The 16241-nt window shown below is 41.8% G+C and overlaps 1 protein-coding gene across 1 annotated transcript; it reads right to left on the bottom strand.

Annotated features, from left to right (window-relative positions):
- Window positions 1-8641: 8641 nt before the first annotated feature.
- Window positions 8642-12628, bottom strand: LOC141023217 (uncharacterized). The gene is made up of 4 exons (XM_073499563.1): window positions 12380-12628; window positions 10150-10278; window positions 9002-9016; window positions 8642-8905 (listed from the first exon to the last, which is right to left on the bottom strand). Exons 1-4 carry the CDS (start codon window positions 12626-12628, stop codon window positions 8642-8644), a joined length of 657 nt encoding a protein of 218 aa, XP_073355664.1.
- Window positions 12629-16241: the final 3613 nt, after the last annotated feature.

The following is a 16241-nucleotide window of genomic DNA, read 5'->3' as shown; positions in this document are numbered from 1 at the left end:
CGTTTAATTCTCTTTCTAGCAAATCTGGGGGACTCGATATTTCCTACATATTCTAGCACAAGTCATGCTTAAATTCACAGAAAAATCCGGTATGACCTTTGCTAAAAATAGGACATATCGAGCGCCCCAAATTTGTCGGAATTGACATGAATCAACACTCCGGCAAAATACCTAAGGAAGTACATATGATCACAAGCTTTAACTTAGCAAGTAATCCTTACAATTTCAATACTTAAAGTAATTAAACACAATTTCCTGGCAGCCCCCATCCAACGTTTCTCAAGGACAGCAAAACCCACCATTTAGACCTGCTCACCTACACATATATCTCCTGTGGCCTTGATCCTGAGAAGTAGTAAACAATTAGGATACTTTCGGTAGTCTCAATCAAAAGGTATCATGTCCATGTAGTATAGTCTTGTTGTGGACATGGCAACCAAAAGAAACAACCAAGTTGACACATGCTTTGATCAAACGGTATATGTTGGAATTATTTTCTTCCTTTCCTAATATCCAAGCATGCATTGTGTATTTTGGCAAAGAAGTAAATTGTGATTCTAATTCAACCTTCATTTTCTCCTGATCAATATGCCTCATGTTATCGCAAACAGTGACGAGCGAAACGGCCTTAACTTAAACCAGACCAACTTCTTGTATGTAATGGTGGTCGACGGTACAAATAGATCTAGTGTTTGCCATATCATCCTCTCCTCCCTGAAACGAAACCCTCCTCGGTGTCAAGTATATCGTCTCAGCATATGCATCCGCAGAAACTGTCGATGCCAAAAATTCAGCATGTTGAATGTCCACGTCTGCTTTCTCTTGGTCATTGAGTACCTTCACATCAATTGCTTCCAGAGCATGATCACGTCTTTGGCGATCTGCCTTGTATCGCTCCAGGGTATATGAGTCAAGTAGTATAAGTCGACCCTTCCATACAAAAGAAAATTCACCATCATAATGATAACTTAAGTGTCTCATGTCTGTCCAGGGTTTTCCCAACAGTATAGAACTCACATGCATATGCATAGGAAGCACATCACACATGACTAGATCACCATATCCGCATAAAGGGAAACTACTTCGACGGGATGCATGATCTTGATCAAACTTGTCCATCAACCAAAACTCATATGGTTGTGAATGTTCAATCAACGGCAAGTTCAAGGCATCAACTACAGTCTTACTCACAAAATTCATACTGGAATAGCAATTAATTAACATGGCACAACTAGCTGGTTCGACACGCACACGCATAAAGCATTGGTACCAAGGCAAGGCACGCAATAGATCCTTCTCCATCGCTATCACCATTTGCAAACTACAATATTTTCTCATGATAAATAAAAATATCGATCGTAACTGAAAGAAAACAATTTTACCGTGAACAGTCTTTGGTCCGAATACCAACTGATGAAAGCACAACCTCGTCGTGCTACTGATTTGGCCCGATCTTTCACGATACAATGTACTCCTCTGAATTCGGCTGATAAAATCTCCCAATTACGCGAGCAGTACATGTAACCGGAAGATGGGGTAAGGACAACCAACGGACAATCCCTCGACACATGAAGAACCTCCCGCCAAAGTAGACGTAACCAGCACGCAACCCGTCAGAAACGATAGACCTCGAGCCACGTGTAACTTCCACACCGAAAATTTATACAAAATAAATAACAGCGACACCCGAAGACGGCCGCTCCAGTGACGATACACGATTTTGTCTAAAATCCTAAATATAACCTGCTTTTACAAAGAGGGTACCATGACTATATATACCAGTACAGCTAGCCGACTCAAACTTGCCTAATAAGTTGACCAAACAAAAACTTCGTTATCTCTCACTCTCGACCAACACCAAAGTAAATCAGCTCACAACCTTTAAATTAGCAAGTAATGATTGAAATTTAAATACTTAAAGTAATTAAACATAATTTCCTGGAAGCCCTCATCCAATGTTTCTCAAGGACATTAAATCCCACCATTTAAACCAGCTCACGAACACATAAATCTCCTATGGCCTTGATCATGAGAAGTAGTAACCAATTAGGATTCTTCCATTAGTCTCAATCAAAAGGTATCATGTACTTGTATACTCTTGTTGTGGACGTGGCAACCAAAAGAAACAACCTAGTTGACGCATGCCTTGCTCAAACGTGTATGTGTTGGAATTATTTTACTTCTCTTTCTATTATCGAAGCATGTATTGTGTATTTTGGCACAGCAGCAAATTATGATTCTAATTCAACCTTCATTTTCTCCTGATCAAGACGCCTCTCGTTATCGCAAACAGTGATGAGCAAAACTGCCTTAACTTGAACCAGACCAACGTCTTGTATGCAGGCCCGAGCCTGGGGGGTGCGACCTGTGCGCCTGCACAGGGCCCCCCCGTTTTCCGGGGCCTCCAAATCTACTACTCATGTAATCTTTTGGGCCTCTGAAAAAAATCTAACCTATTGGGCTTGTGAGACGCTCGGCCTGGCAACTGGCAACCTGGTGTAGCCCCCCGATCTAGAACTGCCTCGTCCAGCGATAGTGGCAGTCTTTCCCTCAAAATCGAAATCAAAAAGAAAAGAACAATTAATCTATTCGATTCATCGAAAGGAGCGAAGTGACGAGACGTCTCTTGGTCTGTTCGTGTGGCACAGGCGGCCCTCGCCACGGCAGGATAGGGTTCCTCCAATCCTCCTTCCTTTCCTTGCTCAAGAATCTCCTATCCAGCAACTCCGTTCCAACTTCCTACATTGTAGATCCTTTTCAAGATTCATGAGGGTAGGAGCAGGCGAGCAGCCGAGCACGAAGGCACAAGGTAGGAACGACCGCACAGCAACCGGCAGGGAGGAAAGTCCAGGCCAATCTCCCGATCTCCGAGTTTTAAAGCGTCGTCGCGCCAATAACCAGTGATCCTGTGAGCCCTTTACTTTGATTTGTGATTTTCGCCAACTATTTCGTTCTCTTAAAATCGTATAGTTAATTTTATATTCTTTTCATCTATTAGGTATCTAGTATTGAAGACTGTATTACAAAAAACACTAAAAAAATGTAATGGAAGACAATACAAAAAAGCACTACTAGGGAAAAGCCTAGCAGTAGCGCGGGTTTTTGGCCTAGCAGTAGCGCGGGGAGCCGCGCTACTGCTACGGCGCTACAGCTAAAGGTTAGCAGTAGCGTCTGCACACCCGCGCTACTGTTATATCAACTTAGTAGTAGCGCTTCCAGCAAACTGCGGTACTGGTAATTACTAGAAGCGCGTCTCACTGCCCGCACTACTACTATTATTCCGTATTCTATTTTTTATTATTTTATGTCGTATTCATACAGCTTGATACTATTTTTCATACAGTAGCAATTTAGAGATTGTTTTTACATTATAATGAGTTATTAAATCACTAGATGAAAGATCCTCGGATTAGTTTCAAGTGAATGGATCCTAAGTGACCAATTCATAGATTAACTTGAAACTAATCTGCGGTTCTTTCACCCAATGTTATAATAACTCATCATCATCATCATCATATTAATATAAAAACTCTTGCATCATATCATCACCAACAACACTAGCTAATAATCATCATACTCATTACCACCAACACTATTTAATCATCATAGTCATGGTGTAGCTATCTAATCACCACCAACACTAGCTAATAACAATCATCATAGTGATTACCACCAACACTAGCTATTTAATCATCATAGTCATAGTGTAGCACATCATCATCTTCAAACTCATTCTAGCTAGCTAATCACTCCTGCTGCTCTCTCTCAGGTAAAATAGCATAGAACATGTGTAGCACTCCTGCTTCATCATACTGGAGCATGCAGATGAACATGTCTCCTAATTGTGGGCCGTGCTTCTGATTGCTGCCCCCTAGTACTTCTCTGCTGCAATCCTTCACAATTTTGCTCCAGTCTTTGACTATTAAGACTTGCTCGCTTCGAGAAATCTTAAATGCACTAAAGTGCAATGTATGATGTCTTGGCCGTAAGCTAACCATTGTCATGCGAACTTTATGCTCGATCCATTGAGGCACAACTATCATCAGGAGTCCCTATTGAAGAATATCATAGTAACATACTTAGAAATGAAATTTAGCCTAAAAAATAATGTTTGCAAAAGATGCACTGAGGACAAATAGTAAAAATCTTACCATCTTTCCTAAATAGATGTGACCGTAGTTCAATACGCACGCTAGTGGCCGCACGTTTTGAGTAGTAATATTTTAATGTCCAGGAATTTTTTTTCTTGACAGTATCAAGATCCTCAAGCCATGAAACATAATGACTTATCTCCTCGCAGTTTAGTTCAGCCCCGGAACAGTACTAGGTCATGTCTACTAAGCGCGGAACATGTTTGCTTGAATGGAAAGCTGTCAGTAGAAATTAGTTGTCAACTAATTTTTTTAAACAATATCCAAGACATAAATATGATTGAGAAACTCCAATAATGGTAGAACTGGAGGCGTCTGCACATCGACCCAGATGTCGATATTACCTTCAACTTCATCTTCTGGACTAATATCAAAGGTGATAATAAGCATATCAGGCTTAAATGCATAAGCCTTGCATAGTGCTCTCCAAGTTTTGCATTCAAAATAGGTGTAGATGTCTGCATTGTATAATTTTACGGCGAAAGAATAACCATGCCCGGTCCTTAATTGAACTCTCTTTACCTCCATAGTTTCCATTTTACTGAAACCAACCTTATCCAAGACATACATTCTTGCATGGCAGGGGATACGCTAGTAAAAATAGTAAAAAAATTTAAAATTATAAGTTGAAGCAAAAGAAGCAGAAGTCATGCTTAATTTCGAAAAAATACTTCTCGTTGTGACTTACTGTATCCACTTAAGGTCTCATCCATCTTGATGCTGAAGTGCCTACCACCAACTAGGTGAGGCCTGTCGCACGGGCCGCGCTGGTCTTCGCAGTATTCGCACTTACCGAAATCTTTTTCTTCGTCAGACATTTCCTATGTTCATAGTTGAAACATTAATTAATTGAAAATCGATCGAAGGCAACTACCAGGAAACTCAACACACACATCGCTATTAATCAATATACAACGGGTTAACTTTAGGTCTGTCGAGTCTTCCTTCCTAAACTCTCATCTCACATATATGGTGGGAACTCCCTCTCTGATATTGCGACAGTCGGTGATGGTTGCTACTCCTCCTTCCCCTAGTGCATAAAAAAGGTCTAGCACAAAGAGAAGAAGGAGAAGCTACCCCGACCACAACAGTTGGCATTCTTCTTCTCTCATATATGGTGGAGACTCTCCCTCACCGATTTTTTGACTGTCATGTATGGAGCCCCGATAGACTTAAAGTCAACTCAAAATGTCATTTAATTCTCTTTCTAGCAAATCTGGGGACTCGATATTTCCTACATATTCTAGCACAAGTCATGCTTAAATTCACAGAAAAATCCGGTATGACCTTTGCTAAAAATAGGACATATCGAGCGCCCCAAATTTGTCGGAATTGAAATGAATCAACACTCCGGCAAAATACCTAAGGAAGTAAATATGATCACAAGCTTTAACTTAGCAAGTAATCCTTACAATTTCAATACTTAAAGTAATTAAACACAATTTCCTGGCAGCCCCCATCCAACGTTTCTCAAGGACAGCAAAACCCACCATTTAGACCTGCTCACCTACACATATATCTCCTGTGGCCTTGATCCTGAGAAGTAGTAAACAATTAGGATACTTTCGGTAGTCTCAATCAAAAGGTATCATGTCCATGTAGTATAGTCTTGTTGTGGACATGGCAACCAAAAGAAACAACCAAGTTGACACATGCTTTGATCAAACGGTATGTTGGAATTATTTTCTTCCTTTCCTAATATCCAAGCATGCATTGTGTATTTTGGCAAAGAAGTAAATTGTGATTCTAATTCAACCTTCATTTTCTCCTGATCAATATGCCTCATGTTATCGCAAACAGTGACGAGCGAAACGGCCTTAACTTAAACCAGACCAACTTCTTGTATGTAATGGTGGTCGACGGTACAAATAGATCTAGTGTTTGCCATATCATCCTCTCCTCCCTGAAACGAAACCCTCCTCGGTGTCAAGTATATCGTCTCAGCATATGCATCCGCAGAAACTGTCGATGCCAAAAATTCAGCATGTTGAATGTCCACGTCTGCTTTCTCTTGGTCATTGAGTACCTTCACATCAATTGCTTCCAGAGCATGATCACGTCTTTGGCGATCTGCCTTGTATCGCTCCAGGGTATATGAGTCAAGTAGTATAAGTCGACCCTTCCATACCAAAGAAAATTCACCATCATAATGATAACTTAATTGTCTCAAGTCTGTCCAGGGTTTTCCCAACAGTATAGAACTCACATGCATATGCATAGGAAGCACATCACACACGACTAGATCACCATATCCGCATAAAGGGAAACTACTTCGACGGGATGCATGATCTTGATCAAACTTGTCCATCAACCAAAACTCATATGGTTTTGAATGTTCAATCAACGGCAAGTTCAAGGCATCAACTACAGTCTTACTCACAAAATTCATACTGGATTAGCAACTAATTAACATGGCACAACTAGCTGGTCCGACACGCACACGCATAAAGCATTGGTACCAAGGCAAGGCACGCAATAGATCCTTCTCCATCGCTATCACCATTTGCAAACTACAATATTTTCTCATGATAAATAAAAAGAAAACAACGATTGATCTATTCGATTCACGGAGAGGAGCGAAGCGACGAGGCGTCTCTTCGTCTATTCCTGTGTGGCACTGGTGGCCCTCGCCACGGCAGGTTAGGCTTCCTCCAATCCTCCTACCTTTCCTTGCTCAAGAATCTCCTATCCAGCAACTCCGTTCCAACTTCCTACGTTGTAGATCCTTTTCAAGATTCAGGAGGGTAGGAGCAGGCGAGCAGCCGAGCACGAAGGCATACGGCAGGAACGACCGAACAACAGCCGGCAGGGAGGAAAGTCCTGGCCAATCTCCCGATCTCCGAGTTTTTAAGCGTCGTCTCGTCAATAACTAGTGATCTTGTGAGCCCTTTACTTCGAATTTTGATTTCCGCCAGCTATTTCGTTCTTTTAAAGTAGTATAAGACGAGTGCATGTAGGGTTTTTTGTTTTCAGTTGCTGTTCTTTGGGAGTCATGAGGATCTTCCTATATTCAAGTTTGAGAACCTGACAAGCTTTTCTCTGGATGGGTGCCGTATCAACGACGACTTCCTCGGGCTGCGCAAATACCTGTACAACTCGCCTAACCTGCAGAAGCTCACTTTGCGACATTGCAAGGTGCTGCTGCTACTTCTTCCATCAACAACTAATTACCATAACTTGAAACATTCCGTAATATATTGGCATTCCATTCCAAAATATACTCGTAACATTGCACTGCTCAACAGGTCTCGGATTTCCAATCTACAAAGGAGGTGATGAAATGCCGCCAATCATATTCCAAGGGCATGGCGCGTTTCAAGTGCAACAACCTTAGGCTTACTGAAACCATACACCGAGATGGTGATGCTTCTGTCGATCCGTTTGTCAAGTTTTTCAGGGGCGTGCGGAGGAATCTGCCAAACAACAAGATCAAACTCATTCCGCTCAAGAAGAAGAAATAAAAGACTGAACTCGCTATAGTCGATTAGCGGAAGCGTATGGCAATACACTAGGTTTCCTATCATTTGCTGATTTCAGGAAACTAGGTTGCACATGTGTCATCATTTTTACCTTTTTAATAAATTCATCATGAGTCCTTGGCTTTAATTGTGTCGGATGGTTGAGATCGTTTGGATTTCAGCAACTCGTAACTTTTATACTAGTGTAGACTAGGTTCTTGGTTGAAGTGGAAGTGTCACGATCCCCTCGTCTATATATATGGATTTATTTTTCATTTGGGATGGCATTTTCTCATCTTTTATTGATCGTGTATGTCACCGACACCTCTGAGATCATCCTCCGGTGAGATTGTTCTCCACCTACACAGTTAGAACCTTTCATATCTTGACTTTTTTATGCACTTCATATCTTGACTCAGTTATCCACCGTCTCCAACAACATTTATAAGCACGAACAAATTTAAGGAGAAGAGACAATCTGTTATTGCTCAATGACTACTATGCCAAGCTTCATCTCAGGCATGAATAACTACATTCAACATCGTCTACAATGTCACAAATCTACTGACATGGAAATGCATGTTGGCACAACCCAGCACGCGCCGAGCCCTATCATCTACAACACTTGAAGAAAACACCTTCGAGAGAGGATCGCTACTCGACCTTCAATGTAGTCAGATCCAACCAGGAAGATCAAACGTGTGAGAGACAACAAGACAACAAAGGAAGCAATGCTGAGTACCAAAAAGGAATGGACAAGAGAGTAAATCACCAAATCATGGTTCATTTCTTCAATTCTCAAATTAACCATGATAAATACAGTATATATGTTACCCCAATTCTCCTCATGTTTCTCTTCTACTTTGGATGCGCCAGATATGCCTACCTAGGAAGCTATCACACATGTATACATGCATATGAACAGTCACACACCCAAACACACACACACACACACACACACACACACACACACACACACACACACACAAAGCCTTCTTACAACATCAGCACACTCGGTGGCTCAGGGCTAACTCACTTTGGAGCTGCAATGGTGTGGATGCTGGGCCAGCAGGAGCACCTGCCAAGCCTCTCATGTCTCCTCACATCTAGACGAAGCAAAACATACAAGACGACCCAGTAGCCGATCGCCATCAGGAACAAAACAAGGAGATTCATCCACTTGGCACCCGTCGACGATGATATGCCATACAAGCCTCGGACAGCCTGCACGCCGGGTATCGTCCTCGTGGCCCCGACTGCAAATGATGTACTGACATACTCGTTCTGGACCAAGCCCTGCAGCAGCATTGCTTGTTAGCACGCCTGATCCGGTAAAAGCAAGATGAGCATAGGGTTTATGTAGGTTACATAAGATGGCCATATATAACTTACCTGGACAGCATATGTCTGGAATGAAATCTAGGACATCGGATAGTTCCACACGGGCGCTGGTATTGCGTCTTGGATCCGAAAATACCCTGCCACCAGCATCATGATAACTTGAGTAGCCACGGTTATTTAATAATGTTGGTTCATTCAATATGTGTGCCCACTTGAAAGAAGACCAAGATGGAAGCTCACATATAAGCAAATCAAGGTTAAGATGCACTTGTAAGTCTCAAGCCAGATGTACGCAACAATCATCATGAGCGCTTCGTTCGCCAATAGGCACATAAAGATGGTGATTATAAAGTACATAAGGAAGCTGAACTCATTCCTGAGGCCAATCAGGGAGTAGAAAACCAACGACGACGAAATGGACACCAGAAATAGGAAGGAGACGCTGGATAGGAAGTGGCCTAGTAGGAAAACCAATGTCCCATAATGCCGGTTTGAATCCTCATGGGAATATATCTGCATAGGAGGGAGCATTATGTTACAAACATACCTGATGTTCATATGATTTTGGTGCTTATTGTTTTCACCAACAGAATCCGCGTTGAAATTATTCTACAATTAAAACTATTAGGAAGGAAGTGGCCATAATGTTGCAATTCCATTTTAAAGAAGAAAAACCCGACCTTGATCTCATCAATATGAGCAGGCACTTCGCAAACACTCAGAAGGACAAGAAATGAAACAAACACAAATATCGCAGAAATCCTAACCTGTCAAAACAATGTGACCTTTGAGCATCATCAAATCATAAATGCAGTTAATTACTTGAGAATAAAAATATCTAGTAAATTGAAATGTAATACTGCAGTGACACTGACCACTACAGATGACAATGAATGACCAATATCGATAAATACAGGGCAAGCAGCATATACAAGGCAAGCCTGCTCCAGAAGTACTTCCATTCTCTTGACATAACTCGCAATGATCTCCAAGTGAGAATCCCAATTCTCGCTGCATCACTGCTTTGCCTTTACTTTTCAAGTAAGGACCTTCGTGCATCACACCATGTAGATAATAGTTTATTCACTATCATGGATATTGCAGTGTCCAATTTCTCAATCTAAAGTATCAGTTGTGTGTTTGTGGAATGGGTGACATAGATGGGATTTTCATTACCCTAGGGTGTAGAGCAGTAGTACCTTGTCAATCAATTTTGCAATCATGGATTCAACAGCAGCAGCTTCAGCCGATGATTTGTATGTTGCTTCTAGTGTCCGGATCGCCACAGCAGTGTCCATGCTCACTGAAGAGAAATCCCCTTGATCATCCTGTTAATAACTACAAAGCTTTTTAACTCTCAGAAAAAAAATCAAAAGACACCTGCAGATTTTTGCACATGGCTATGATTCTGTCGAAGTCTGTATTGATTGCTCTCACGAAGTGTGGTCAGATGGACTTTGCATGATTGGACATGAAAACCCAGCATTTGAGAAGTGCTGTAACAGAACAAGACCAAGTAAGAAAACTCCAGAAGGTAACGGCGCTGGTGCCCCGGCTTTACTCCACCCGCCCCTTGGAGTAGGGCACATGTGCGTCACGATCCAGCCAGCGCACTGTGCCATCCAGGAGCACCTTCCCTTCGATGACGTTAATGACCTCGGACATGAGCCTGCATCTCTTATATTAATCCCCGGTTACTTCTCTATTTACCTCTCCAGGGTCCAGGCTGTTAATTTTGCTTCCTGCATATGTATTTTTCATTGATATTAGATTGTTCGTGATTCCTCCATGGCTGATGACTCAATTCATAACCGGATGCATAACGTGTGCAAACAGGACACTCTCCCACCAAGTGTATAGACTTTCAAAATGGCCACCTCACACACATAACTCAATTTTATAACATATTTTGGACTTGAATTTTTTTTCCATCTGTAATATACGTCACCAGAAGCCCCGCTCTATAATTTGACAACTTTTAGAGTTGGTTTGTTATTTTCGCGGCATTAACTGAATTTCGGGCAAGCAAAAAAGGCGGTAAAGTTCTGTGGCGGGCTATACAGGATGCCCGCCACTCCTGACTTCTTGATTATTATTTTTTTGCGTGGGTGACTGCATTGTGGAAGTGACGAGTACCTTTGTTGCCCACATTGCAAACATCTTGATATGGAAAATAAAATATTTGAGAGGGTCATCCCACTATGTTTGTACTGGGTGTATTCCATGACCGCCACTCTAAGACGAAGTAGCAGTGGCGGGTGGGTAGCAACGCCCGCTAGTGGCAGGTTTCAACACGCTAGCAAATTTTGCTAGTCCAGCTATGGCGGTCATTCGGGCGCGCCCGCCACTGCTACACCACCAGCACTGGCGGTGCGCCCTGTCACCCGCCGCTGCTGGTTTTCAAAATTAGTTGTGGCGGGTGTCCGGCTTCGCCCGGCACTAATTTGAGTTCACCTATAAGCCCTTTCCCGGTAGTGGACACTAGCTACGAGATTTGATACAACACACGGGCAACAACCACTGACAATTGCATTAAAAAAAGTAACTGCTAGCCTACTTGGAGCACTCTAGTCTCTCTGTATTGGCATTGTGACGATAACAAACTCTATCCAACAATTTACCAAGCAGTCGGTCATTAAGCAAAAAATAACCAGGATCAAGAGAGCAAACATGAGCATATCTATGCGCAAATGGTGTGTTCCCATCATAGCTAATTGCAACAATTCACAAGCACACAGTCCATATGCAACAGTAAAAATAAAATGAATAACAGAATAATCAAGAAATACAGTGACTGAATTATGAGGATAGCTTTACCAATTTCCGTGGAGAAGAAATTGCTGGGAAAATCCAGCAAATAAACAATCACACGGCTAAAAAAGTTTACACCATCTAAGCAGACAGATCCAAAACTCTCTCTACACCGCTCCAGGGAAAAATAACCAGCTGGGGAAAATCCTCTACCCATTCCTCACATCCCATGACCTAAAGATTTTTTTTTAAAATATTACTCCTTTTATAAAAAAATTCAATAATGTATGACCTAGTTCGTAAATTACAATTATATAACCCCGTCGGCCTTCATTATCCTAGCAAAGAAAAGAAAAGACTAGGATTCCTTTATCAGCTTTATTCAACATTACTCGTTTACTAAGTCATTTAGGCCTTGGCAACTATTAGATGTGGCATCTTTGTTGTTTGCCTTTTATCATAATTATCATGCATTTGACAATAAGTAGTAAGCAGGATCAGAAGACGGGAAGGTAACCGCTGCCAGGTTTCAATGAAGTTTGGATATGCAGTTTCAGTTGGTGTTGTCCTCGTCTTTAGGTCATGGTGTTGTCCTCATCTTTAGTTCAAAAAGCCTAGTAGCGGCGAGCAAGGCTCTCAGGGGCGCCCGCAACTGCCTCTCTGCCACTACTAATATGCCAACAGTGGCGGGCGGCCCCTATCTGGCGACACGCCCCGCGTCGCCCCGATCTGGCTACATGGGGGAAACGCCACCGTCGATGACTCCTGAGCCCGCCTCTCCTTCCCCTCATCTTCCCGCTGCCTGAGGGGACCATCGGCAAAGCTCGCACGGGATCCTATGACGGCGGCGGCCGGGCATCTCATCTCGCGGCAGCTGCTGAGATCTGGGCAGCTCCGCGAGATCCCGACGGCATCTTCCTCGTCCATCGGTGGGGCTGCTCTTGGTCGGCAGCAAGTTGGTCGCTCGTGACCGCATGGTGTTGCGGCGCGGTCGGCGCACGTCCTCAAGCCGTGCTAGTTTGGATCTTTGCCCGTACAAGTCTGCGGACATGTGTGCTGCATGCTGCTGGACACCATGGTGGCCTACTACCATGATGCTTATGGTGGTGGTCCTCGTACTCTTTTTGCTTCATGGAAACGTCCTCCAAGATCGGTCCTCCTCAATCTAGTCACCGACGTGTTCCGAAACTGGTGCTGGAGATTTTGCCCAGGATATCTGGATCGGACAGAATCTAGTCGTGCACGTCCATATCTGCCTACGAGGTTCTGAGGGCATGGTGCGAAGCTCTATTGGTTGATGATACCTTGGGACATGTCGGCTTCTTGATTTCCATGGTGGAGAAAATGATGGAGAAGGTCATGGTGGTCGTGATAGGAGGATCAACTAGACGGACGGAGCCTTGGTGGCGATGGAGTCAGCCAGGTGTCAGATAAGTCTCGGGAGTAGCAGTGATAAGTGGGGGTGGCAGCACTGGCGGATTTCAGTTTTGGTGGTACTCCTCGAGTACCGGTGAAAACCTAAGGTCTGATCTTCATTGGTTGTGTCTGGCGATTGCCTTGCTAGAGGGATTGTTTTGAGAGTGCGGCCTTTCTCCAGGATGAAAACCCAAGATTTTGGATCGGGCAACGACGGCACTTGTGCACTGTTTCCTTCTTGGAGGCATTGTTTTTGGAGACCTTTTATGTATTTCGGTTGTTGTATTAGGTGGTGGTATGTGTGCTGCTGTTGAGAGGAGCCGACCGCTGTGGCAAGATCATTCTTTTTTTCCTTTCTTTTAATTTTCTCCTTTGGTTGTGTGCATCCTGGATGTCTTTGTGACATCTTGTTGGTGCAGAGACTGGGTGTAATTGGTATCTTCGCGATATTAATTGATTCTCCTTCAAAAAAAACAGTGGCGGGCGGCCGCACGCCAGTGGTAGCCCATCTTCACTGGTGGGCAATCACCACTGCCCGCCAGTGGTAGCCCATCTACAGTGGAGCGCTATCACCACCGCCCGTCACAGAAATTTTGTGCAGCAATGGCGGGCCCTTTCCACCGCTCGCCACGGTGTTTGGTGCCCGCCATCTATATCTATACTTATACTAATTAGGCACTTCCAAGAAATTCCCACGTTAATTAGAGAAAATTAGAAAATAGACGCCGTTGATTTAGTGGGTCCGAATTATAACTGTTCAGATCTACTCGGATAAGGTTTTTTTAAAACGTTAATTAGCGAATGTTTTAGTTTAACCTTAATCCAAAAAAGAACAAATAGAACCTAGATAAGGTTTTCTTTAAACATTAATCAGCGAAGGTTTTAGTTTAATCGTAATCCAAGAAAAGAATAAATAGAACCTAATTTTTTTGTCAAATATATTACAATTCAGATCTATCTAATTAAGCCCCTAAAAATATCTATCTAATTAAACTGTGCATAATCACGACCCGGAGGCAATATCCTCAGGTTACATCAAGTGGGTCGTGGTTGAAGGCTTAATTTCACATATCTCTCTCTTTCACGTCTCTCTCCTATCTCTATCACGTATCTATATTTATACTTACTAATACTAATTAGGCATTTCCAAGAAATTTCCACGTTAATTAGAGAAAATTAGAAAATAGATGCCATTGATTTAGTGGGTCCGAATTATAATGGTTTGGATCTACTCGGATAAGTTTTTTTTAACTTTAATTAGCGAAGGTTTTAGTTTAATCTTAATCCAAAAAAGAACAAATAGAACCTAGATAAGTTTTTTTAAATATTAATCGGCGAAGGTTTTAGTTTAATCGTAATCCGAAAAAGGAATAATTAGAACCTAATTTTTTTGTGAAATATATTACAATTTAAATCTATCTAATTAAGCCCCTAAAAAAACCTAAAAAAAGATCTATCTAATTAAACTGTGCATAATCACGACTGGGAGGCAATATCATCACGTTACATCAAGTGGGTCACGGTTGAAGGCTTAATTTCACGTATCTCTCTCTTTTTCACGTCTCTCTCGTATCTCTATCACGTATTTTTCTAATTATTAGAAACACCTTCTTTTTACTGTCCTATCATATTGTTTTTGTGCTAGCTCAATCTCTCACGTTTCTCTCTCTCTCTCTCTCTTTCTCTCTCTCTCTCTCTTTCTCTCTCTCTCTCTCTTAGGTCTCTCTATTTGGGTAATCAGGCCTTGATATCTCATGCACCTATACAGGGAGGCTTCTTTCTCAAGAATCCGTCCAGACTACAATCACGTCTACGCACGGCCGCATCAAAATTGGATGTAGGCATCAGCACCTGCCGTCCAGTGCACACTCTTTTAATTCTTATTTCTTCCAACCTTTAATGGTTTTTTTTTATGAACAGATCGCATGTGTTGCATCCCCACCCGCAAGGATTGATCAAGTGCATATTCAGGAGGTTGTGTACGTGCATGTTCAGGGCAAAACAAGTCAGTTTTCTACCTGTGCATGTTGCCGGATGAGCTAGCATGCTAGCTTCTTGCTAGATCGGATCCGAAAGGAATCAAGATAGCTTGCATCATTGCCGTTCAGAGACTGATGTTGTAGGGTAGTATGATCATAGTACTAGCCATCAATTTTCTGTATCACGTGTATTAGCAGCCAGAAGAAATGAATCCTTTTTATATGTGTCAAAGTTAGAGAAGTTTACCTGCACGTTTTATGTGTGTCATCCATTGACTAAAAGATATCACATAAAAATTATACTGTTCTATGGCTTGAGTCTTATAAGTTCATTACCATAAGTCATTTGATTTAAATTAAGTGTACATGGCAAATATTTAGGTAAATGAAAATCACATTGCTCAACTATCTGAATTGTGTTGTTTAAATATATTTTAAATAGTTACATGTAAAATAAAAATCACACCATATGCATGAGGAAATAAGCAGTGTATTAGGCGGCTCTACATCCTTCCCAAGTGAAACCGACAAACATATTATTATGATATATGTTTTACGCATGATTTCCTCTTCATGTAGTGAACTTTGAGAAATATAATGTGATATTATGTTATAAAAACATATTACTATTCTGGCTTTAGATTCTAATTTTGTGTAACTTTATGCATACCTCCATTTGTAGATCTCTATGTTTTTAAACTTATATGCTTCACGAACATCTCAATTATAGTGGTTCATATCATAAAAGCATAGTTGTTCATAATATAGATTGATGGAAAATAATACATAACCGGCCCGTGCGAATGCACGGATTGACGACTAGTTGCTATTAATTGATTTCAAATTGATGCTATTGCAGCATATTGCGCCTTGATCACATCATCAAAATGCATGGATACATAAATACTAATTTTAACATTGATCCACATACAACATATACAGACACCACATTACAATGATGTCTTACTAGTAAAAAGTAGTAGTTATAAAGAAAATGTAACAAGTGCATTATAATAACAAACATATATATGGCACTCATCACACATAATTAATGGTTTCACGGGTTGTTTAGGAGTGAAAAGAGTGCCGGGCGATGTTCAACACGTAGTGCGTTAGTAGAAGCCGCACATACTGCATGCATTACT

This window comes from Aegilops tauschii, chromosome 5 (genome assembly GCF_002575655.3).
Source record: "Aegilops tauschii subsp. strangulata cultivar AL8/78 chromosome 5, Aet v6.0, whole genome shotgun sequence".
NCBI classification, from domain to species: Eukaryota; Viridiplantae; Streptophyta; class Magnoliopsida; order Poales; family Poaceae; genus Aegilops; species Aegilops tauschii.
This window is presented reverse-complemented; position numbering and strand designations above follow the sequence as displayed.